The sequence below is a fragment of the Stigmatopora argus genome, chromosome 16, assembly GCF_051989625.1.
Source record: "Stigmatopora argus isolate UIUO_Sarg chromosome 16, RoL_Sarg_1.0, whole genome shotgun sequence".
Classification (NCBI taxonomy): domain Eukaryota; kingdom Metazoa; phylum Chordata; class Actinopteri; order Syngnathiformes; family Syngnathidae; genus Stigmatopora; species Stigmatopora argus.
In genome coordinates, this window is record NC_135402.1 from 5,661,316 (window position 1) to 5,683,902 (window position 22,587).

General features: G+C 39.4%; 1 protein-coding gene and 1 long non-coding RNA gene across 10 annotated transcripts in view; both read left to right on the forward strand.

Annotated features, from left to right (window-relative positions):
• LOC144091395 (uncharacterized) overlaps nucleotides 1-22,587 on the forward strand; it is a 155,507-nt gene that overhangs the window by 126,967 nt on the left and 5,953 nt on the right. The window lies entirely within an intron of this gene.
• add1 (adducin 1 (alpha)) lies at nucleotides 5,491-21,933 on the forward strand. Of its 9 annotated transcripts, none has more exons than XM_077622458.1 (17): nucleotides 5,491-5,646; nucleotides 7,856-8,067; nucleotides 8,649-8,811; nucleotides 9,143-9,294; nucleotides 9,375-9,455; nucleotides 9,521-9,670; nucleotides 9,816-9,959; nucleotides 10,047-10,145; nucleotides 10,316-10,489; nucleotides 10,566-10,910; nucleotides 13,285-13,380; nucleotides 13,482-13,574; nucleotides 14,988-15,074; nucleotides 15,793-15,949; nucleotides 16,308-16,544; nucleotides 17,795-17,884; nucleotides 20,544-21,933. In XM_077622458.1, the coding sequence occupies exons 2-17, from the start codon at nucleotides 7,870-7,872 to the stop codon at nucleotides 20,900-20,902; spliced, it is 2,625 nt and encodes an 874-aa protein (XP_077478584.1). In that variant the 5' UTR covers nucleotides 5,491-5,646; nucleotides 7,856-7,869; the 3' UTR covers nucleotides 20,903-21,933. The 9 variants fall into 9 exon arrangements, with proteins under 9 accessions (XP_077478584.1, XP_077478578.1, XP_077478581.1 ...); XM_077622452.1 differs by lacking the exon at nucleotides 14,988-15,074 and having other exon boundaries at nucleotides 20,544-20,716; nucleotides 20,753-21,933; XM_077622455.1 differs by lacking the exon at nucleotides 14,988-15,074 and adding an exon at nucleotides 18,806-18,839 and having other exon boundaries at nucleotides 20,544-20,693.

A 22,587-nucleotide genomic window follows, 5' to 3' on the forward strand; every position in this document is an offset into this window, starting at 1 on the left:
TTTTATATTGTTACGGTATAAAATCATATGGCAATATAAGATTTATTAAACATTGCACAGCTCTATGCTATCCAATCCTGTAGCTGCAACTAACAAACTGCATGACATATTAACTGTGAAAAAATATAGCTTGAGCCCTTTTATGTTACCACAAAAAGTGGCCAGTAACAGTCAAACATGTGGCTTTTACACACATCAAATGCCATTACAGGCATGTCGCCTTGTGTTATGGAGGCAGATGGTACCCCTTGCTGCCAATTGCAAATAACTGCAGCCTGGGGGAGGTAAAGGGGATGGGGTTGTTGTGGCTGGAGAGTGTTAGGTGGGAGGGGGTGGCGTGGGCTGGCCCAGATGTCTGATATTTAGAAACAAACGCGCACCACACACCTCAACTTTAAAGCACCAGACCTGCACCCTGACCTGACCCTGCAGGGCTGGAACAATGAGGGTGGTCGCGAGCTGTATGTCAAAAGTCCACATGTCGGCAACACTGTTGGAGGTTATAAATCCAAGTAGAGCAGTTTGGTGACTAAAGTGAGTGAAATCAGATAAAAATTGTAGTCTTTCAAGGCTACTTGAAGAATAAAAGTTATGTAAAAGGACAGCAATGAATCAACAAACATCTGTTTTTGCTTTGGAAAATATTGGTGAACATTTCCTCTTATTTTTTGCATGTCAACTTTTTCAGTGCCAATGAGCAGAAAAAAACTATTAAATTGTTCCAATGATGAAATTTCCACTAATTACCTCATTGAAGTCATTCACATCTAATATACGTGAGGAGACTTTTACAAGAAGGGAGAGTGACCATTGACATTTTCACATGGAGGGCGAGCAGTGATCTTTTACTTGCAGCCTCCCCAGCCATTCTTTATAAATGCCACATACTGATGCTGTTTTATAAGGAAATAAGGGCAGAGTTTAGGCAGAGAGGTATTGGGACACACTTAACTTGCGCATACCAATATATCCTGCCTGACATACAAAACAGGCACCATTCCTTGTTGGAAAACAAAAAGCCTCCAGAGACGATCAGGTTATAGCTAACAAGAAAGAGTTTAGTGTGTCCTTTAAATTTAGCTCACATGAATATGTAAAGCACAAACGATGGTCTGTGATCAATGAAGAAATTGAATAAACATGACTCTGTCTTGAGGGAAAAAAAATGTCAATATAGGGTGTAGCATAGTAATTGTGAAGCAAATTCAAAACCAAAATAATGTCAATTTATTAAGTGATTTAAAAATATATATATAAAATATTACATTTTTACTGTCCAATACAGAAATTGATTCTAGGTTTATAACTGGGTTCCATTCTTATGGCACCAATAGAACCCAGACATTAATGGAATAGTATAGTCATAATAATGGTAAATACTTTATGTTTACCTGGATGTCAAATAGACAGTTCACAGCACACCACGTCTTAGAAAGTAGACTGAGGTGACACGCTGGGGTCGGCTGCGTCCCATAAACCTTAGTCTATTGTTAAATTTGAAAGAACAGCCTCAAAATGTATGTGTGTCAAAAGCAGAAACCTCCCAATGACCTTTGGGTGCCAGAACGGCTTTTTGAGGGAGTGCAAGAAGTCTGAAAAAGTTTTCTGCTCACCACTTATGATGCTGGTTTATTAGCTTTGCATTCACGAGAAGTAAATATTTGACACATTAACCTACTTTGTACTGGTATTGTTTGTCTTTGTGGCAAGTTTATGTTGTTTGGGAAGTTTGCTTACACAAATTGCGAAAAGTAAACATGCATAAGAAAAACACAAAATGTCATCACTGTAAAATAGCAATGAAGGCCAAATTTAACATAGAATTTCAAGTGCAAATATAATGTTATGCTTGAAAATTGCACTTTAAGTTTTGATGTGGTATTGCATTTTGACTTAGAAAAAAAGATCAGGTTGTCAGATCGTGACATTCGGGCACCAAAAGAACTTCTTAGTGGTTACGGCATTTTTTTTTTCAGTCTTAGAACATCAGTTGCCATTGACGGCAATAGACGTCCAATCCATTCTGATATTAAATCTTCATTCGCATTCGTTTAAAGGAATTTGACCTCTATCTATTGACAATGGCATGCAATCAAGTCAAAATCTGTCCTGAAAACGCATTTTCATCACGTGGATTCAAGTATTTCAAACGGGAACACGGCGATCTGCATTTAAAAAAAACAGCGTGTGAACTAAAATGACAATGGTATTTTTTTTGCTTCTCCGTACGGGAGCAACAAGTGCACAACTCTGGGAAACTCAACAGCAGTTAGCTTGGCGAGCTAGCACGAGAGAAAAAACATGTATTAAAGTAACTTTTCACTGAATTGAAACTCACCGAGTACGCTTGCTTTTTCTGTTCCTTTTGTGGTCCTCTCAGTGCAGGCGACGGGTTACAGAACCTGCATGATGGCTGAAACCAGACTGATTCCAGTGTGTCTCGCTCCGGGCTCTCATAGCGACACGAAAGGGGGGACGCGGGAGGGGATAGGCGAAAGGGGGAGGGAAGGAGAGAATAGAGATGTTGGTCAAATGGTCAACACAAGGCTCCTGAATTTCTTATGCATTTATTGGAGTGCAGAGTTAGGGTATTTATTCTCCAGGGTGATGTGGGATAGGAGTGAAAGTCATTCTTAAATCAGTGACAAAGAACTGATAGGATTTGAAAAGGGAGGGCAGGCAAGAGTAGGGTATGACAGAGCCACTCTTGGTTAGTTTGAAGAAATTAATATCAAGATAACTGGATCAGGATTCAATGAGAAGGCAGGGGGATCCCTTAAAATTTTGCCTCAGGATTTGGATGGGTTTCTTTGGGACTGGCTTGAGCTGGAGTTAAAATCCACTCGCAATTAAAATACCAAGCATCCCGCCCTCGAGACTTTAAATCTGACCTTGCATGGAATTCCTCTTATTCGCACTACAGTAGTTCATTCATAGATACATCATGACTTCATGAGTATGTGACTTGGAGCATAAAAAAATCCATTCTGGGTGTTGTGAATGCAAACTTTTGCAAATTTGATAAAATAGCATGGAAGTTTAAGAAATACACTATTAAAAGTATTAATGCAAAGTCATCTTGAAGGTAGTAAATGGTGACTTTTGTGAGAAAAAGTTTACCCAGCATTTTTCTTAAATGAGTAGCGGTTGTGCAGCAGACAGAATGACTCTTGTGAGTTCGAGAGGGTCTTTTTTTAGTGGGCCTTGAATACAATAACATCTTTATAGTTGAGATTGAAAAAAAAGTCTACCTCTGTGGCCTCTTTGTGGCTTGTGAAACAACAAATTATTCAAAATTGGATTGCCGCATTCGTCTGTGAAATTAACTTCCAGATGCTCCGGAAAAATTGACAGGGGTCATGTAACGATCTTGTCGTTTTTTTATTTCAACAAAGTTTTTGCACAAATGAAGTTTTTGATCGTTTGCGAGTGATTTAAGGGTTAAAAACAGATGAAATAAAACAGCTGACTTTATCTTCACTCAGTTGCTGACATGTGCTGTTAAGAGGAAACAGGTGACTATAGAATGTGTGCCAAAGTATCGGTGGCGTGGAGATGATTTGTTGCAACTTGAGATGGACTGCAGCTTTTTAAAAGATATACTACACGCACAGTAGTGTGTTAACATATTAGGCCTCTGTTTGCTTTGTTGTTTTAACGACGCTTTTCACAGCAGTCAGTCAATTGTAAAGAACAGGCCATATGCATCAGTCCATGCTTTTTACCACACACGTATTTAACTCACTTGTCACCAATGATCATTTTTCAGTGCCCATGATGGTGATAGATGCACAATCCATTTGCTCTGATGACATTAAAAAAATATTGATTCATTGTAAAAATTGATTAATCTCATTATTAGTCGGCATCAGACCTGGACTGAGAGCGGGTGGAGAATTCCACATGCAATAATTGGCCTCCTGGCTTGCTCCTCTCGCTCGCAGATTAATTGCAAAATTCCATTAATTGCCAAAAATTAGATGAATCTTTCAGATTCAAGAAAATCACTGATCAATCGCAATTTTTCTATCAAATTAATCAATGAATCCAAAGATATTATAAAAAAAATTCCCCCCAAAATGCACAATGGACGGAGCATCATGCAGCAAGGTGTAGATTTCCACTAGTCTAAGTATATACGATCTCTATGCCTGAGCTTTTGAAACACACCGGCTGAGTATATTTAGCGTCTCAGGCTGGTGGTATCCATGCAGGCTAGGCAGACTGTGCCATTATTTTCATTCCAGATGGAAGTCTGGGTCGGCGCCTGCTGATCCTGGATCAGTCTCGAGAAGATGCTGAGTAATGAAATCGCTAAGATTATAATGCAAAAGTTACACGTCGTGGTTGAATGTCCACCTTTACTAATGATGCAAACAGCAAAACACAGGTAAAAATACACTGTAATCACTTTCGTTGCTGAAATAATGCTCATGTATTGATGTTTTGGTCAAGATACCCTAAGCATCAATAATGTTATTCCACTTTCCAGACTCTGCATCCTTTCTTGCACAAATGATCCAATTTTTAAGGGCCGCCTCATGCAAATCATGGTGAGTTCCCCAAAACATTTGTGTCCTGTGAACCCCTTCTAGGTTGGTGAATGTGACCACATACGCCAGTGCATGTGCATGGAAATCTACGCATACCCATTGTATATGCTTCCGCGTTCGGATGGGAGAAAATTGATGTCGTCTAGCTTTTCTCATCATGTGACCCTTGCTGAACCTGTAATTGAGCTTCTCAAATATCTTTATATGCCACCTTTCCTGTTGAGCGGATACCAGTTATGGCATGTAAGTGAAATATTTAGATTTTTTACCTGAGGCTTTGTCATCTCAGATTTACACTACATATTTAAGTCTTATTATCAGTATTAGCTTTCTATGGAAAACCCCATAATAGGATCTTGTTTAATGGGCAGGTATTACAAGGAATGAGGTCCGCCCCATCACATCGCGATGGGATAAAACAGTACCACCTAGTGGCAATTTCCGAATTAGCACTACACAGTTAGGAGCTTTAAATTTCGTTATACTTTTGTTTTAAATGGTTAAATGAGATGGAATATCTAGACCAGGATAGAACACCGACGATAAAAAAAGATAGAATTAATATAGTGGAAGGTTTGTCTCACACATTTGTCGACTGCGGACTCTAGTGGATAGGATTTGCAATTGCAAGCTCACGTCAACATATTGCATACGATTATAGTAGAATTACAAAAAAGCAAGATCAAAGTAATTATGCGTTTATGTGTTGTCAAGCCATTTGTAACATACACAGAAAAAGGTGTATCTGGGTGTGCCTATTTCTGTGTCATTTCACGTTACCAATAAATAACTCCAGTGAGTGCGTCTTTACCTACATGCGATTAGGCGGGGCTGTACTCTCATCGTCCAATCAGGCGTCCTAGAAAAATCACATGACTTGTCTTGACAAATGAGAAGCTGAAATTGAAGACTTGGGCCGCACCCAAACGATGGGAGACGGGGAGGAGCCAAACTATAGGGAAGAACAACTTAACGCAGGGGGTGAGGCTAAAATTTCACCGTTATCAATAGATTTTGTGGGCAAAAATAGCGGAATCGCCCGCCTGAAAACCTTCAACAGACAACGGTTCCATTTCACCTCGTCTACGAGACGGTAAGCTTCTAATGGATGGCTTTTCCTTTTGCTCACCGCAACATGGCTCCTGGATTGTTTTGTACGTGTATGTTTCCAGTGGACGCGATCAAGCTAACGTTGTTTTGCTAAAGTGTCTCTGCTAGGTCAATGGAGACTGCAGGGAAGTGGGTGTGCACCTTTTTTTTGGTAACACTGTGAAAGAGCAACTTGATTTCATATAAAAGTACTCGGATCATCTTTATATGAAGGAAAATATAGTAATATGTGTGTGGATCCTTTTTAACCCATTATATCTTTAGCTAAGGCGGGCCCTCGGAAGCAATAATATGCTTTTGTAACAGCATCTTGGCTCGGTGCCGAAAGTTTTGGCGTTCTTTGCAATACATATCGCTGTAGTACATGTATTCTGATAATAAATAATAAAGATAATAAGATCTTTGTTTCAATGAGGACGTTTAGTGTCTGATCGTGTTGAAAAAATAGGTGCAATGCGTTTGTAAGTGTTAAATTCCCTGTCGATAATGCTCACGATTGAAAATTGTAAATACTACATTTTTAGCAACGCCTTTAAATAATCCGACAATTTGGTTTATAAATAAGACATTTATAAAAATCGGAAAAATGATCCAAAATATTCCCCTAATTTCTGATATGCAATGAACCAAATGAATTGTGCATTTTCTGAAATGTCAGTTTTAAATGTCACATTTGATTTTAGAGATTGCAATTAATTAGTATAATCCAATTAAAAAGAAAAGAAAAAGGTTGCATGACTTAATAAATAAAAAAAGTGTTGCATGACATAATCATCATTATATGAATTTGGCAGTTAACTTTACACTCCTTGTCTGTGCTCCCAATTTCACAATCATCCTCCTAGAAGTTGGTTGTTTACCTGCACCGTGATGTGCATTATGGCATGCAACGGCTGGATAAAAAGCACAGCTGCTGTGTAACACGCCAACACCAGACTATGCCTGGCCCTTCCTCTGCTGTCAGACTAAATTAGTGTGACTCCTTAGTTGTACACTTCACCAGTGATGACCAATTTTTGCTGTGATACTTTTTTTCTCGCTTCAACATCACGACTTATCGTTATAAACTCCAACAATGTTATGGCAGATGTATCAGCTACAGCTTTTCATTAGAGTTTTATTGCCATTAAATGTCTTTCATGTCTAGAAAGTAAGGAAATCATGTATCCGTCCTATTTGAGCTTGTTTTTTTGTCATACAAGTCAGCTGTGTTTGCCTTTTTAACACCAGCTATATTGCTGTGATCTTAGCCCACAGCTGCTATTGCATAACAGTAATCTTTACAAGACCGTCCCGTTTCCATGGAAACATGTTGCATCTCCATAGTGATGACACTCTCAAATAGGTCTGGAGGTATGCCATGTCCCCCCCTAGCTCCATCCCCTGCGCCCACGTTTCCGAAGCGGGATGTTGAGTTGTGAGATGACACATCCTGCCTGTGGCGTGGGTGGGAGAAAGCTTCCTTTATATTCTGACAGGGTAGTTGCATACAGTTTGTATTAGGGATTTTTGTTCATCCTTTCTACTGGACTATTACTACTACTAATACTATTGCTGCGAAGGATAATCCAAATGTTCCAGATTTCCACAAACAGGGGTACTGCCTTTTATTCCAGCATGCTGTGTATGACGCAGCATATTTTCGATGCCGATAGGCTGTCATGACGTAACATTGCTTAATATGTAGCAGATGTAGGATTTTTTTTTTAATCTCTCCAAATTGGCAGATAAACAAATTTCTGTCACGGGTTAACCTGAGTTGAAATACGAATTTACTTTATATGTAATCATGCCGTGGGAATTGGAAGTTGCTTCCCATTTGAACGCACCGTTAGAATGTTAGATACATTGAATGTAAAAAATAAATTGCCAGTCTTCTGTTGACATTAAATGAGTGAGTCAGGATAAAAAGAATAGGATTATTTTGCTCTAGGGAAGCCTTGTCATGGATCATTCTGTATTATTGATCCTCTGCTGTCTACCAAGCTCATTACCCTTGCACGCTTGCACTGGCATAAATCAGAGTCCTCGGTCAAAAACCCACCGGATCTTTTGGATTCTTTTCATTTATCCTTAGAATCATTTAAAAATTCTTGCAATCAATTTAAAATTCTACAAATTTACCACATTGCTACTCGTCCATTGTTTGTACTACTTGTAATACATACAATATTTGTCTTGCATCTCTACAGGAGGCCAGGCTAGGATGAACGGGGACTCAGGTGCCGGCGTGGTGACAGCCCACCCTCCCGCCACAGCCCCACACAAAGAGCGCTACTTTGACCGGGGCGTGGATGAGAGCAGCCCCGAGTACCAGCGCGAGAGAAACATGGCGCCCGCCCTGCGCCAGGACTTTAACATGATGGAGCAGAAGAAAAGGGTCTCCATGATATTGCAAAGTCCGGTCTGTACAAGATTAACAGTACTATTTGCAAAATATACATATTCGATTGTATCCAACAGTCGTCCGTCACTGAGTTATTGGTAATAAGATAGTTTTCAATAGTTGCGGGAAAAAGGAGGGATTTGTTCAAAACATGTTTCGATTGGTAGCTTAGATGTTTGTAACACTGTAAACTGGCATTTTAACTATGCCAGCATAAAAATCGACAGCCTTCCAAATAAATCACATGGTGATTCCGCAATAGCACTGTGAGTATGATAAAATGAATTTTCCACACACAAAAACATCCTGTTTTAAGAACGGACTATTGTGATGTGTAAAATGCTCCTGTTGTGTTTCAATGACTGCCATATGTCACACATAATTAAGCGTCCAATGAATTGATAAGGTTATGGGGTTATTTGTTGATCATACATTTCATTGCGGAACATTGCTTCGTGACCAATAATTCAATACAGTGTCAAAATTACAATGCAAATTATTATGGTTTTTAAATATATAGTATGTAATGAGGTAAAATATTTTATCTTGCCATTGCTGTGATGGCAGAATAAAGTATTTCCAATGGTTTCACTTTGTAGGTGTTCTGCGATGAGCTGGAGTCCATGATCCAAGATCAACTTAAGAAGGGCAAGACACCCACCAGCCTGCTGGCGCTTCAGCAGATTGCTGACTTTATGACCACAAGCTTGCCTTCCATGTATCCAGCTGCACCGCAGGGGGGCATGGCAGCTCTCAACATGAGTAAGTCTGGATTTTCTTACTTTGGTTCTTTGGCCTTTTTACAAATATGACTTGCATCGCATGTCCCTATTTGTGCTGTCAGCCCCCAAATACAAAGTATTAGCTTGAAAAAGAAACACACTCTTTCCCATGAAATAAGACATTGAATAAATGGTTGCTAAATTTTCCTTTTAGCAAAAAACTGTAAAACAACAAACACCATTTTTTTTCAACCCTCAATTTATTTCATTACAATTGATGTATCGCCCAGTTGTGATTGGCTGATAATAGCTGTATGTAATGTCTCTAGTGCAAATTAGTGCTCCACTCTTAACCCTTTTTCTTCCTGCAGGTTTGGGTATGGTGACTCCGGTGAATGATTTGCGTGGTTCGGATTCCATCTCTTATGACAAAGGCGAGAAGCTTCTCAGATGCAAGCTAGCTGCCTTCTACCGGCTCACCGACCTGCTTGGCTGGTCGCAACTCATCTACAACCATCTCACAGTAAGATGATTTCTAGCAAAATGTCAAGAAGAATGAGTCTAATGTAATGTAATGGGTCTTACTTCTTCCCTTTGTTTCAGGTAAGAGTGAGCTTAGACGAAGAGCGTTTCCTGATCGTCCCTTTTGGGCTCCTCTACAGTGAGGTTACTGCATCCAGTTTGGTGAGTGCGTATGACTGCTTCTTCTGCTTTTTTGTCTTCTATATGTTGAATTTTATGTCCTTCAGGTCAAGGTTGATCTCTCGGGTGACATTGTGGATCGGGGAAGTACCAACCTCGGCATCAACGCGGCTGGCTTCAACCTACACTCCGCCCTCTATAGCGCACGGCCAGATGTGAAATGCATCGTCCATGTACACACGGCTGCAGGCGCAGCAGTAAGTCAGAAATCAACACGGTACAGATGTTTATTTTTGGGATGGTGACCTGATGCTGTCCAAAACTTATTTTTTTATTCCTGCCATCAAGCTTCTGATATTCTAGACAGCTCAACATAAGCTTCCTATTTAAATCCAATTCCAGGTTTCGGCTATGAAATGCGGACTGCTACCCATCTCACCTGAGGCGCTTGCCCTTGGTGAGGTGACCTACCATGACTACAGAGGCATAGTCGTGAATGAGGAGGAACGTGTTATCATCCAGAAGAATTTGGGCAAAAACTCCAAGGTACCATCTCAATTTGTGTACACTGTAATCTGTATTATTCTTTCGGTTTCATTTTTATACACTTTCCTTGTCCTTACCTTATTTCAGGTGCTCATCTTGAGGAATCATGGTTTGGTGTGTGTGGGCGAAACCGTCGAGGAAGCATTCTATTACATCCACAATTTAGTCAACGCCTGTGAGATTCAGGTGGGAGAATTTTTTTTTTCGCTTAATAGATTGTTTCACTTTGGTTCATTTCTTGTTACGTTATATTTTCCTCTTTTTTTCTATTGTTTATAGTGGCGTTTACTATAAATTTTGGATCATTTCAAGTCATGTCATATCTACGTCATGATTTGGGTTTTTTCCCCCACCAGGTGCGAACGCTGGCCAGCGCTGGAGGCCCAGATAACTTGGTGATGCTAGACCCAGGCAAGTACAAGTCCCGTCCTCGCGTTCCCGAGCCTGCTGGCGATGTGTCCTCGTCCCAACCCAAGTGGTTAGTAGGGGAACAAGAGTTTGAGTCTCTCATGCGAATGCTCGACAACCTGGTAAGTAAACCTAAGACGTGGTTGTCTTGATTTTTACAGGATAAACACGTTCTCACTATTGTTTGGTTCCCATTAGGGCTATAGGACCGGTTACCCATACCGTTGTCCAGCATTGAGAGACAGAGGTAAAAAGTACAGTGACGTGGAGAACCTTCACTCCGCTGGTTACTCGTACGGCGAGGACAGTGACTCGGGCGCACGCTCCCCAATGAAACACAGCTTCCAGCGCGGCCAGCGCGACAAGACCCGCTGGCTCAATGCCGGCGGTCGGCCCGACGAGCTGGGTGAAGATGGGCCCGATGGCAGCAGTCCCAAGTCGAAGCCTAAGGTGTGGACGAATATAACACACGATCACGTCAAACCGTTGCTGCAGTCGCTCTCGTCTGGTGTCTGCGTGCCAAGCTGTATAACCAACTGCTTGGTCTGTGCCTACCTTATTGTTCATAGTATTACCTATGTGTGTATAAGTAACTATGTTGCTGAGGTAGCTGGTCACTGTCACTGGGAAAGGTCTGTTGGCTTATTGCAAACTAAAAAATGGTCTCAAAGAGATAGATAGAATAATATTTTAATGAAAAAAGAAAAATACATCCATTTAAGGTAAGCTTTTTTTCCAGATAGTTGATTAACTCAAAAACCGCATACTTGGAGAACTCATTTTCCAATTAGTTTTTTTCCATTTAGGTGACTATATAAAGAATTTGACGCATCAATTTCCCAACTGTTTTGTTTTCGTGAAGATTTGGGTGATGTCAAAAAAAGATGTCTAGTCCATTTGACCTGGTAGAGCGAGAAGTGGATGAACATTCGTTCTATTGATGATAATGGCGGCCAATGGGATTAGTTTACATAATTTATGAAAATATCAATCCTAATATTGATTCATGTTTAAGCCTACAATTTTAATTTTATATGAGCTTTCTAGCTTTCTGAAATCAATTTGCATCTTAGCAGTGAGTCTTATTGTTCTCCTCACAGTTCTTTTATGCATCACGATTGCTGACCAGCTGCCCCACTTGCATGTCCCACTGCATGTGTGGGTAGTCAAATGTTGTTTTGGTGGTGTTATTGTTTGTCGAGGTTGTTTTTCCCAGAGGAGCGAGAAGCAGGTGGGCCTCACCGCTCTACTATACCTTTTTGTTTTATATTTGTTCATTAAGGTAGAGGAGTAAATTGTTTGCAAAAAGAAAAAACAACAGGCGAATGCACTTTTTCTTTTTGAAATATGCAGCTTGAATTTATTATTTGCTCATTTGGAAAAAAAGAGGAAAATTGCTATTGCTTATTTAGTTTCTTATAATCTTTAAAACTGCATGATTGGCAGCTGAGAAAACCGTAATCTGACCTGACCTTTAAAAAATGAATTATGTCCTGTTGGAAAATTAGGAGATGTTGTGTTGTGAGGCTCTTCCTCAGTGAGTATATAACATGTCTATGTGTCCATCTCCATGCTATATCCAACTTCCTTCCCCATTCAACTCAAATACGTATTTACAAAGTCATGCTTTCAGCAGTCTCAATTTTTAATAAGAACTCATTCCTGCATGAAAAATAGATTTTTGTTTTCCCCCCTATCTTGTTCTTCATTCTTCCCTCTTGCTGAAATTGATTGTTTCAGTCGAATCATGCTGCGCATTACCAGGTTTTCCACGCCAACTGGGTGGAACATATAGCAAGCAACCAAGATTCAACTTTAATGATTAAGAACAGTATTAAATAACCGTATCAAAATCAAGATAACATTCAGAAACTGGTGCTGGGTAAATACAAACATGATACAGTTAAATATCAAAATGCACTGATTAAAAAACACACAAACATGTAACTGATTTCAAATATAATTCGTGCAGGGAAAAGTTTGGCATTCGTTTGCCTTGTAGATGGCAACTAATTGGGTCTAGTTATGTGGGGAGTAAAATGATAATTTCCCTTTCAAAGTGGGATTTTTTTTTCTTAACTCATTTGTCCATGTTGATGTTGTCCTGTAATCATCCTTGAAAATGGATTTGGTGATGCCAGCTCACCTCTCACTACCCACACTATTCGCTTCGTAAGCCTCATCATCTCACGCCTGCTACTCACTCTATTCCTCTCTTCATCCTCATACTGGGATTTTAACACTGCTGTTTTTTGTTTAAATTTATTTTCCCTTTTGATTTCATTTAAAATATCAATGATGAAGGAAGACAGCTTTATGCAAATTATAAACCACACATTTAGGTCAATTTAAGGTATTTTATTTTAACTTATAGTCCCATATGTCACTGGTTTAAATATCCCCACATCACTACAAATGTGTAGAAAAGTAGCTTAAAAAATAGGTACATACTCTTTATAGTTACTCTACATGTTTAACGTGTCCTTTTTCCGTCTGAAACTCAGTCTGGGTACGCAAACGCTTTTTTTCTCCAATCGCCATGCATAGCACAGTGGGTAGCCAATGCATGAGGACTTGGTAGGACAAATACTCCTCATTTGATTGGCTAAAAAGTAGTGCCATTTAAGAAAAATTGCCAGTGGCTGTTCCACCTTAAACTTTTTTGATCTATTCTAAAATTCAATCATAATTCGATTGTGTTTAACTGTAAGGAGAAACACAAAATACTTTTTCATCATTGACTTAGTAATTCAAAACCTTTTTATGTCAACCCATTTTTCTGTTTTTTCGGTTTAGCATGGTTCTCTTAATTATGTTAAACCCTGCATAAAATAAGTTTGTTTTTTTATCATTTCCGTTCAGTTCTCGGCTTCTTCTGCTTCTCTTTTGTGTTGACTTTGTTTTGTGGCGTTTGCAGTGGACTAAAGAAGAAGGAATGCGACAGGCCGCTGCGGCCAATCAGTTTATCCCGCTGAACACCAATCCCAAAGAAGTGCTAGAAATGAGGAACAAGGTAACTTCCGATTCTGTTCCTGTTCATATCTGATTATGTTTTTTTATGACAAGCACTTGTATTTTTTTTTCCTCTTCTTTATTATTTCTGCGTCGTTGAAGATCCGTGAGCAGAATCTGCAGGACATTAAGACCGCAGGACCTCAGTCTCAGGTTCTGTGTGCTGGATCGGTGGTGGAACGCAACTTTCAACAGGTCGGTGCTGCAATGTCACTTCTGTCCTGACCTGGAAAGGGATTTGGTCTTCTAAACCGAACGTGACTATTAGTCGCATGAAAAAAGTGTGACTTATAGTGCGTAAAACACAGTATATAAAGCAAGTTAAAAAAACATTATCTCCATTAATTCCCACAAAACCTTTGCATAGTTTTGATCAGAAAAGACCCTTCAAATTTATAGGCCATCAGAACTGCACAGGCAAAGTGCGATGCATGCCTTATAGTCATGTCACACCCCGTGTTTTGGATTTTAGCTCAATGACGATGACTTTCACATTTTTCCATCACTCACCACTTCCTTTGTCTCATCAATTATCGTCTCAATGTTCTTATCCTTTCGCCCTAAACTGGAATTAGTTAGTCACTTTTCGACAACATCGTTCATTTGTCAATGGCGGCCAATGAGAGAATTAATTTGATTTGGGCTAAGAATGAGAAAATTATATAATACAAATAAAATAGTCACGTTTCCACTCAGTTGGCTAGATATGATTAATTTTTGACTGACCACTAGCCAATGAAAAAGAACATTAATTGACCCCTACAAAGGGCAACATACCTAAAGTCCATTTTAAAATACCAGTCCGTATTTTGTCTCTGCAGCTCCATATATACTGAAAATACAAAACTAATGTAAACAAATTCCTCCACGTGGGCCTTAATCCAGATTTAATTTAAGTGTAATTGTTTCATTGAACAAAACATCACCTCGAGCCTAATTTTTGGAAGGAACCATTTCACATTGTCTTTGCTTTCCTTTGTGCTGACAAATATTTTTGATATAATCAAGACTTTAACACCAACCGCAGAAAGACATTGGTGGCAATGTGGTAAAAATCTATGCTTTCCAGGTCAGATTCCCTCCCAAAAACCAACAATAAGTGAACACTGTTACCTATATTTCATTATAATTTTATTAATTTTTGAATGAGCTTTGGCAAGCTTGAGGGAATGCTTGGCATAAAAATTCAAGGTTTTATGTGCATGCAAATTGTCGTATTTTTGGGTCATTTTTCAGCCACCAGGAAACAAGTAAGAGCAGGATGTGAGGGAAGAGAAACTATCTTAATGTAGTTATTTATGTTGCTATTACCAGTCACTTTCATAAGAGTAAATGCTGCTTTGACGCATGACTTCACTTTGCACGTGAATTGTGCTTTTCTGCATGTTTGCTTCAGTGTTTTCCCCTGAAATCATAAATGCACTGTTCTAATTGTAGATTTAAAAAAAGTTAAATCGCTGTCTTTTGATTAAAAGAAAAAAAAAGAAGAAGAAAAACACTTTTCCCTACCTCACCGCCTTTGCATGCGTGTGTAAAGGTTCCCAGCTGCTAATATGAGTCTGCTGCCCCTCCTATCTCCTTCCACCCTCACTGGGCTTACTATTGCAGGATGCCCCTCTGTCTGACTGTACAGACACTATTGACGGCCTCGATGCCTCCGAGGGGTCCTATAGTCCTGCTAGATCTATTAGAAAGGTATTTTCAGCTCCTGTCACTCACAAAGTCTATAGCCTTATTTGCATGATGTCTAAAAAGGAGCCTCTTGTCTAGTCGACTTCATTCCCCTGTCCTATGTCTGTGTTAACTATGCTGAACCGTGACCTCAAAGCAATGTAGGAAATGCTATTTATATAAATCAAAACATAGGAACATGGTGGTGAATGCCAGGTATGGTTAAATGATATTGCACCGAGTTGCCTTCCAAGTTCTTTTATCTTTGGTACTACTCCTGAAGGTGGAAAATCTTAAGGTCAAAAAAGGTGGAAGATGGTAGAGTTGTGAATTAAAAGGGGCATTTTCCAGACTCTGTTGAAGGCCGGACAGAATAAAGGCATTAGCTAGTTAATGCGAATGGAAAATTGACATATATACCAAGAAAATATGGCACTCGATTGTGGGCATTTAGTAAAATGTTACGATCTTAACTTATTGTTTGCTTTTTATGGCAATAGACGTCCAATTCATTGTGAATTCAATGCCAGCCGTCCCAGTTCAATGATTTTGATGTCCATCACTGTCAATGACAGTGAATGAGTTAATATAGGTATAGCAGGAGTAGGACATAATTTTCCTGCTATGTTCTCATTGTATAATAGAAATAAAGCTTTGCGTGCACTTAACTGCGTCCTTTTCTTGTTAAGGAAAATGTTTGATTTCATCTATTGTTTTCCCCCATTTTATCTTTGTCCCAAAGGGGGAACTTGTGACTGCATCTAAGGCCATCATTGAGAAGGAGTACCAGCCCAAGGTGATCGTCAGCAAACAGGGTCCCAACCCTTTCAACAAATTCACCGACCAAGAGCTGGACGAATATCGTCGAGAGGTAGAGCTGAAGCAGAAAGGACCTGAAGGTAAATGTTTACTGCCTCCTTGCTCCCTTCCCTAATCGGTGAGACTAGTGTCGGTGACCTCAAGAGTAATCCCAATAAATTGTTACAAGTAGTTTGGGGACTTAGTGTATTGTCGTAATGATGACATTATGGCTAGAGCAGAAACTTTGTATCTAATTTTATCAATCAAAGGTAAGGTTTTGTATTTCAGTAATTTGGTCTAATAGTTGCTTGCGGGAGTTTATGTACTCAACTGCAGACACGGATTGTTCACACCATTATTTTAATCCTGGATGGTTCCACTTCTGAAGATCCATTGTGTTTTATCTGGAATCATGGGTAATGTTTTCTCACATACCCTGCCAACGTGGATTTACAGTGCAGGAACAGGACTGTAAGGCTGAACTTTCCTCCAAGTTGGAAAGTTTATCCCTGGTTGAAGCCCCCGATTCCCTTCCTGTGCCCTCTGGAACTGGCACAGGCTCAGCCTCAGAGCAGGGTCCCCCGCCCTTCAGCCTCACGGATGAGGTCCACCCAGACTCCCCCCACAAGGAGTTCCATTGCGCCGTGCTGCGAGCCCTCAGCAAGGAGCCGCCGGAGGCAAAACAGGCTGAAGGTACATGTGGTGAAGCGGAGGTGGCCATCCTTGCCCTTTCCTGTTAACCCCTCTCTGGGCGGGTTCTGAGTCTGCTGCTCCCCCTCCCTGCCCCCAATCCCCTCGCTCTGATGTCAAAGACATCCGAGAATTCTGCAGATTGGAGCGAGGAGACGAGGACGCCCGGGTGCTCGCTCCTCGCATCCAAAAGTCTCATTTTGCTGTGGTGTGCTGTGCTGTGCTTAACCTTTCCAATCAAAACAGCCCTTGATTGAGCTGATATGATAATGTTTCTTCCTAATAACCTTTCCTCTATTGGAATCTGTTGGGGTCCACTTTTTCCTGCGCCTTCAAAACTGATTAAAACCTTGACAAAATTGTCGGTCCCCTTAAAGAAGACACCCAAAGGCTAAAGTCAATTTATGTAGAGTTTGCAATTTTTCCTTGTGGGGAAAAAAACACTCAAAAACTAAAAGCCCATACTTTGTGATATTTGAAAACATGTTTAATATTAGCTAGCTGATTGTATCTGGTGTACAGCATATTAACAAGATTTGCTCCCGGCACCCTTTTGTCGCAAAAATTGGTTACATATGTTCTCGCGCTGCTTTGGCACATCCAGCACAAGTTTTTTTTTTTTTAACCTGTATTGCTACAGTGAAATCTCAAGACTGCTAGGGCATTATGGCAAACAATGAGAAGCCGCTTTGTTTCATCAGTTATGCTCAAGTTGTCTTGAGACTTGGTTTTGTTTTGACCCTGCTTTGCTCCAACCAACAGAAAATGTCTTGATTCTATGATAAATTCAATCAAATCACCATTCTTGATAAAAATGTTCTCGATTCCGAGAAAGCTGGATTTTAAAAAAATATAACGTGAAGGGCACATTTTTGTCCAGGCTGATTTCATTAGTTTGATGTACAATGTGAATATATTTTGGGGGCTCTTTTGGGCAGCAAAAAATGAAGCAATGACTAATTAGGTTTATTGCTTTCGGCAGCTTTATCTATTTATTTTTGCAGTGGAAAATGTGGGTTTTTCTTTCTATTTTGTGCATGCATTTATTTGTTTGGTTCTGTGGGATGCCGTGCCAATGACGATGGGAGACGTCCAATCATGTGGCTCTTTTAATCCTTATTCTCTCAATTTAAATTACAATTTTGGGTATGGTATCGCCCTCAATGGCAGTGAAGGGGGCGTGTCGACTGAAATGTAATATGAAGTCCGCTTTCATGAGATCACTTTGGAAGTCAATTACTTTCTCTTACCAGATCAAGAACAAATAGCAGAACCCGAGGAGGAAGCTAAAGACCCAAAGGCTATCAGTACACCACCCAGCACTCCAGTAAAAGCAGACGAAGGTAAGGTTTACGGGATGGATGTCAACTCTGCCGGTCTTCCGGCGAGCAGTTTATAATCTTCAATGCATCCTTGTGGCTGTTGTAATGTTTTAATGGCATTCCTATTGTTCTGTGTTTGTGTAATAAGAGACCAAAAGGCATGATGAGTATGGAGGAAATAATAGCAATGATTCAAACTATAAACAGTCATAAATTTCAGTCACAATCTTCTTACATTAGCTTTCCGTTTTAGCTGATTGAGGTTGTAGGTAAATGTATACATTTATTGCTTTCTTTCTCTTTAGTGGGAATTTTTTTTACCTGTAAGAACACAAAATTAATGTGAACTGTATTTATGTTTTGATTTAAAACAATGACAATACAGTAATACCTTGAGATACAAGCCTAATGCGTTCCGGGACCGAGCTCGTATGTCGATTTACTCGTATCTCAAATCAACGTTTCCCATAGAAATAAACTAAATACAAAATAATTCATTCCCACCCTCTGAAAATTGCTCCAAAACATAAATTAAATTAGTGTTACCATCATAAAATGATTACAGCTTGTATGCCTTTGGTCTTTATTACAGTTGGATTACACCTACAAAACCACAGCATCTGAACTCATTTTGCAAAATGAATTTATAATTCCATATTTTAAGTCAAAATGAGACATATGCTGTGCAGCTTTAACGTCGGGTGTCATCCAACACATGAACTATTTGCTCTATAACATTTTTTCCTTTTGATCTCCCACCTCCATTGTCCATCTCGTCGGGGTTCATAAAGAATGGCGAGCCAGCCGCCATTCTTTTTTTTCCTCCCCCGCCCAAATTTGATTTGATTTTTAATTTCCAACACTGTGCCTGTGGTTTGATCTGCATAGACATTTGTTTCTACTTGTGCTTCTTTTCTTCTTTGTGGCTGCGATTTCAATCAGGAGATGGAAATGCAAAAGAGTACCTGTTACCATAGTAAGTACGTACAGTTCCATGAGCCTCCCCATCTAATGATCCACTTCCAAACCACGTCCATGCTCGTCTTTTAGCATTCAACTCCTCTTGCATGGCTGTACAGCTAGCGTAATGTGGACTAATGAACTTTTCACTCTTAATGTCTCTCCTGTTTTCTCCTAAACGTGGATGAGGTTTGTTTCAGAGCTCAGTAGTCTATTAAAAAGCACTTGAATAAACAACAAAACTAAAGAAAAAAACATGTAGTGACTTTTAATACACTGCTGTTTTATTATAAATATATATTGTATGCTCTAATTGGAGTAATAAAGTAGCAAATGCTCATGAAGCAACCCTCACCATCCACCTTTTTGTTGTATGCTAACCTTGTTCCTTGCCAATGGCGCACTGTCAAAAAATAACCGTATTTTTCTTATCAAATCCTGAATATTTATTTTTTATATATATATATATTTTTTTATGTTTCAGATGTGTCCTTCAACAGGTACATAAGTGCCTTTTTTGAGCGTGTGTATGGCTTTTCTATGTTGACTTTTGTGACATCGTCCCTGGAATTGCTGCTTCAAGGCTAAAGCTGCTGGCTTTTTTTGTGAAATGTATATGTGCGGGTCTGAAGAGAGGAATGGTGATGGTTGCGTAGTAGACTGTCACAGATAAGACTAACATTCAAAGTGGTTGTTTTTGGTAGCTGTGTGAGCTTACCAATTGTTTGGCTCATTTTAGGATTAATTATCCTCCTGTGACCATTTTAATCTTTAGAGATCATTCTGAAATTTGGGGACAAAAAAAAATTATATCTTATGATAGATACAGTGTCTGTATATTCGTTTCTGTTTGGCTTGAACGAGTTGTTTTAAGAGTTTTAGGTCTCAGGAGGTTAAGATTTTTGCCGTGTAGTGTTGTGACCTCACTTGCGTGGTTTTTCTATACTTGGGAACTGAAAGCACCCCCAGAATGTCAATAGCAGAATAAAATATGTATTTTCTTGTTTATATACACAGGGTGGAAATGATCAAAGGAATGGCACTTGTTAAGATTTTGCTGTTTAAATGAAGGTAAAACCAATCGATAGAAAGCGTACTCTGATTTTTTTCTTGCTTTTTGGCACGTTATTTAATTGTATTTACTCAACCGGGCATCTCTTTTTGGCACAACGGTGTTTTCTCTGCGTCTTTTAGTTGTTTTCTGGCTCTTCAAAATATTTTTCTTGCAACACCTAAACTAAAGAAACAAATTGGTGAACCAGTAGTACGATTTCCTTCTTACAAAAAGCAACAAGAAAAGTTAATTGGTTGTTGTTTTTCTTTTTCTTTTTTTCGTTTATTGCAAATGATCTAAAAATAAGGTTAATTCATTACTTATCCAGACCTCAGTTTAAGACAACTTCTGATTATGACCTCCAAAGTTGGACATTTGACAGGTTGGATTTTGTGTTGTTGTTGTTGTTGTTATGTAAACGGAATGGTGACAGATGGACAAGTTGGACATTGGGAAGCTTTTCGGGCAGGATTACTCTCCTTCTGACAGTGGAAAGTCTTTCCTTTCGTTCTATGTTAGCGCATTTATACAGAAGTGCCACTGGGCAAGACTGTTGGCTTTTTCAGGCAATATAAAAAGGGGCTGTTTTTTTCCACCGACTTGGCGGCGTGTGAGCGCAAAAGCGTTAACTCCTTGTCTTTAACTGTCCCCACTTTTCCCCGACAGAGACCTTGCCAGAACCGACATTTAAGGACGACAGCGATGCCGCCACCATGAAACAGACCTTGCCCGACTTAACCCCAGACGACCCATCCGACGCCCCGGCGCTTCCAGTCGAGGACTCCGAAGCCGACCCCACCCCTGCAGCGGCGGAACCCGTCGACGATGGCGAGGAAACCGCCGCCGCTGGCGACGAAGCCGCCGCTGGCGACGAAGCCGCCGCTGGCGACGAAGCCGCCGCCGACGAAGCCACCGCCGCAGAGGGGGAAGGCGACGAGTCTCCCAGCAAGTCTCCCTCCAAAAAGAAAAAGAAGTTCCGTACTCCTTCCTTCTTGAAAAAGAACAAAAAGAAGCCTGAATCTTAAATAGAAGCTTCCTCACGCTATTTTCTTTTATTTTAACACCACTTGTCGCTGGCTTCTTAACCTTTTAATCTTCCTTTAGCGTGTGCCAATTTTGTATATGGTGTAAAAAAAAAAGAACAACAAAAAGACATCATTTGGGATTAGAATGCGATGCCTCCTATTTTTGTCCACTGTGCTGACCTCTTTGAAATGCATGCCTAGTAAGAAGTACAAATTGCAAAGCAAAGTCAATTGTAACCGCAAGAATGTATTGGGATTGTGTAACAATTTAAGAATAGTGTCTTTTAAGAACAGAAGAGTGAATACTGGAAGAAAAATCCTCAATGTTCGAAATGCAAAATGTGACTAATTTAGTGACCGCGGCTAACGTATACAAGATAATTAACGTGTCGGTTATGGGCTTTACTCCAGTGGTTGAGTTATTATGAAGGAATGTGTACAAAGATAGACATTGTTTTTTTTTTTAAATATTACTTGTTTTAGCATTTATATGTTTGAGTGCCATTGATGGTGCTAGACGTCCAAATTGTTCACCCCTACCAGGCAAAAGGAATTGGATGTCCACCGCCGTCAATGGCAGCTGATGAGTTGTTATGCTGCGTAAAAAAAGCCATAGTCAGTGAATCACTGTTTTTATTGTTTTATCTTTAACCACGCAACATTTTTTTGTATTTCTTTTCCTTTTTAAGTCATGTATGTGCCGTAGAATTAAACATCCTGTTACAACTCTGCCATCTTTTAATAAAGTTACACTAAATTAAAAGGCCATACTATAAATTGTCTTTAAGTGAAAAAAGCCTTACTATACATGGTCTTTTTTTCAAAGAAAAAAAAGCCTTACTACATACATGGTCTTTTTCTTTGAAAAAAGCCTTACTATATATGATCTTTTTTTTAAAAATCACATTCTGTTGGGTTTTTGTGTGGAGGCGTGTGTATGTGTGCTCACGTTTTCCCCTCCTCCCGTAGCCAGCTGTGTTGAGTTTAATTGTTAAGCCTTTTGTGTCTATATAAAGAGCGTGTTTGGTGACAGCTTTGGAGTCATGCTACCTTTACCTTGTGTGGCCCATCCAGTAAGTCATGTTTTTTTTTTTTGCTTTCGCTAACTTTTTTTTCATGCATCTTGGGTTCAACTTCGCTGCAGCCGACTTTAAACATGCCAACATGGTCTTTTTTTCCAAAGAAAAAAGCCTTACTATACATGGTCATTTCTTAAGAAAAAAGCCTTACTATACATGGTCATTTCTTAAGAAAAAAATCCTTACTATACATGGTCATTTTAAAGGAAAATGCCTTACTATACATGGTATTTTTCTTTAAAAAGCCTTACTATACATGGACATTTTTGAGAAAAAAGCCTTACTATGCATGGTCATTCTAAACGAAAACGCCTTACTATACATGGTCATTTTTAAGAAAAAAGCCTTACTATACATGGCCATTTTTTTCTAAATAAAGCTTTACTATACATGGTCGTTTTTTAACAAAAAAGCCTTACTATACTATGTAGTTTTTTAAAAGAAAAAAGCCTTACTATACTGTGTCGTTTTTTTAAAAAGAGCCTTACTATACTATGTTGTTTTTTTAGGGGGAAAAGCCTTATTATACATGCTCTTTATTTTTAAGAAAAATAGCTTTATTATGGTTGGTGCGGGCAGGCGTGGGCTTTTTTAAAACTCTTATTT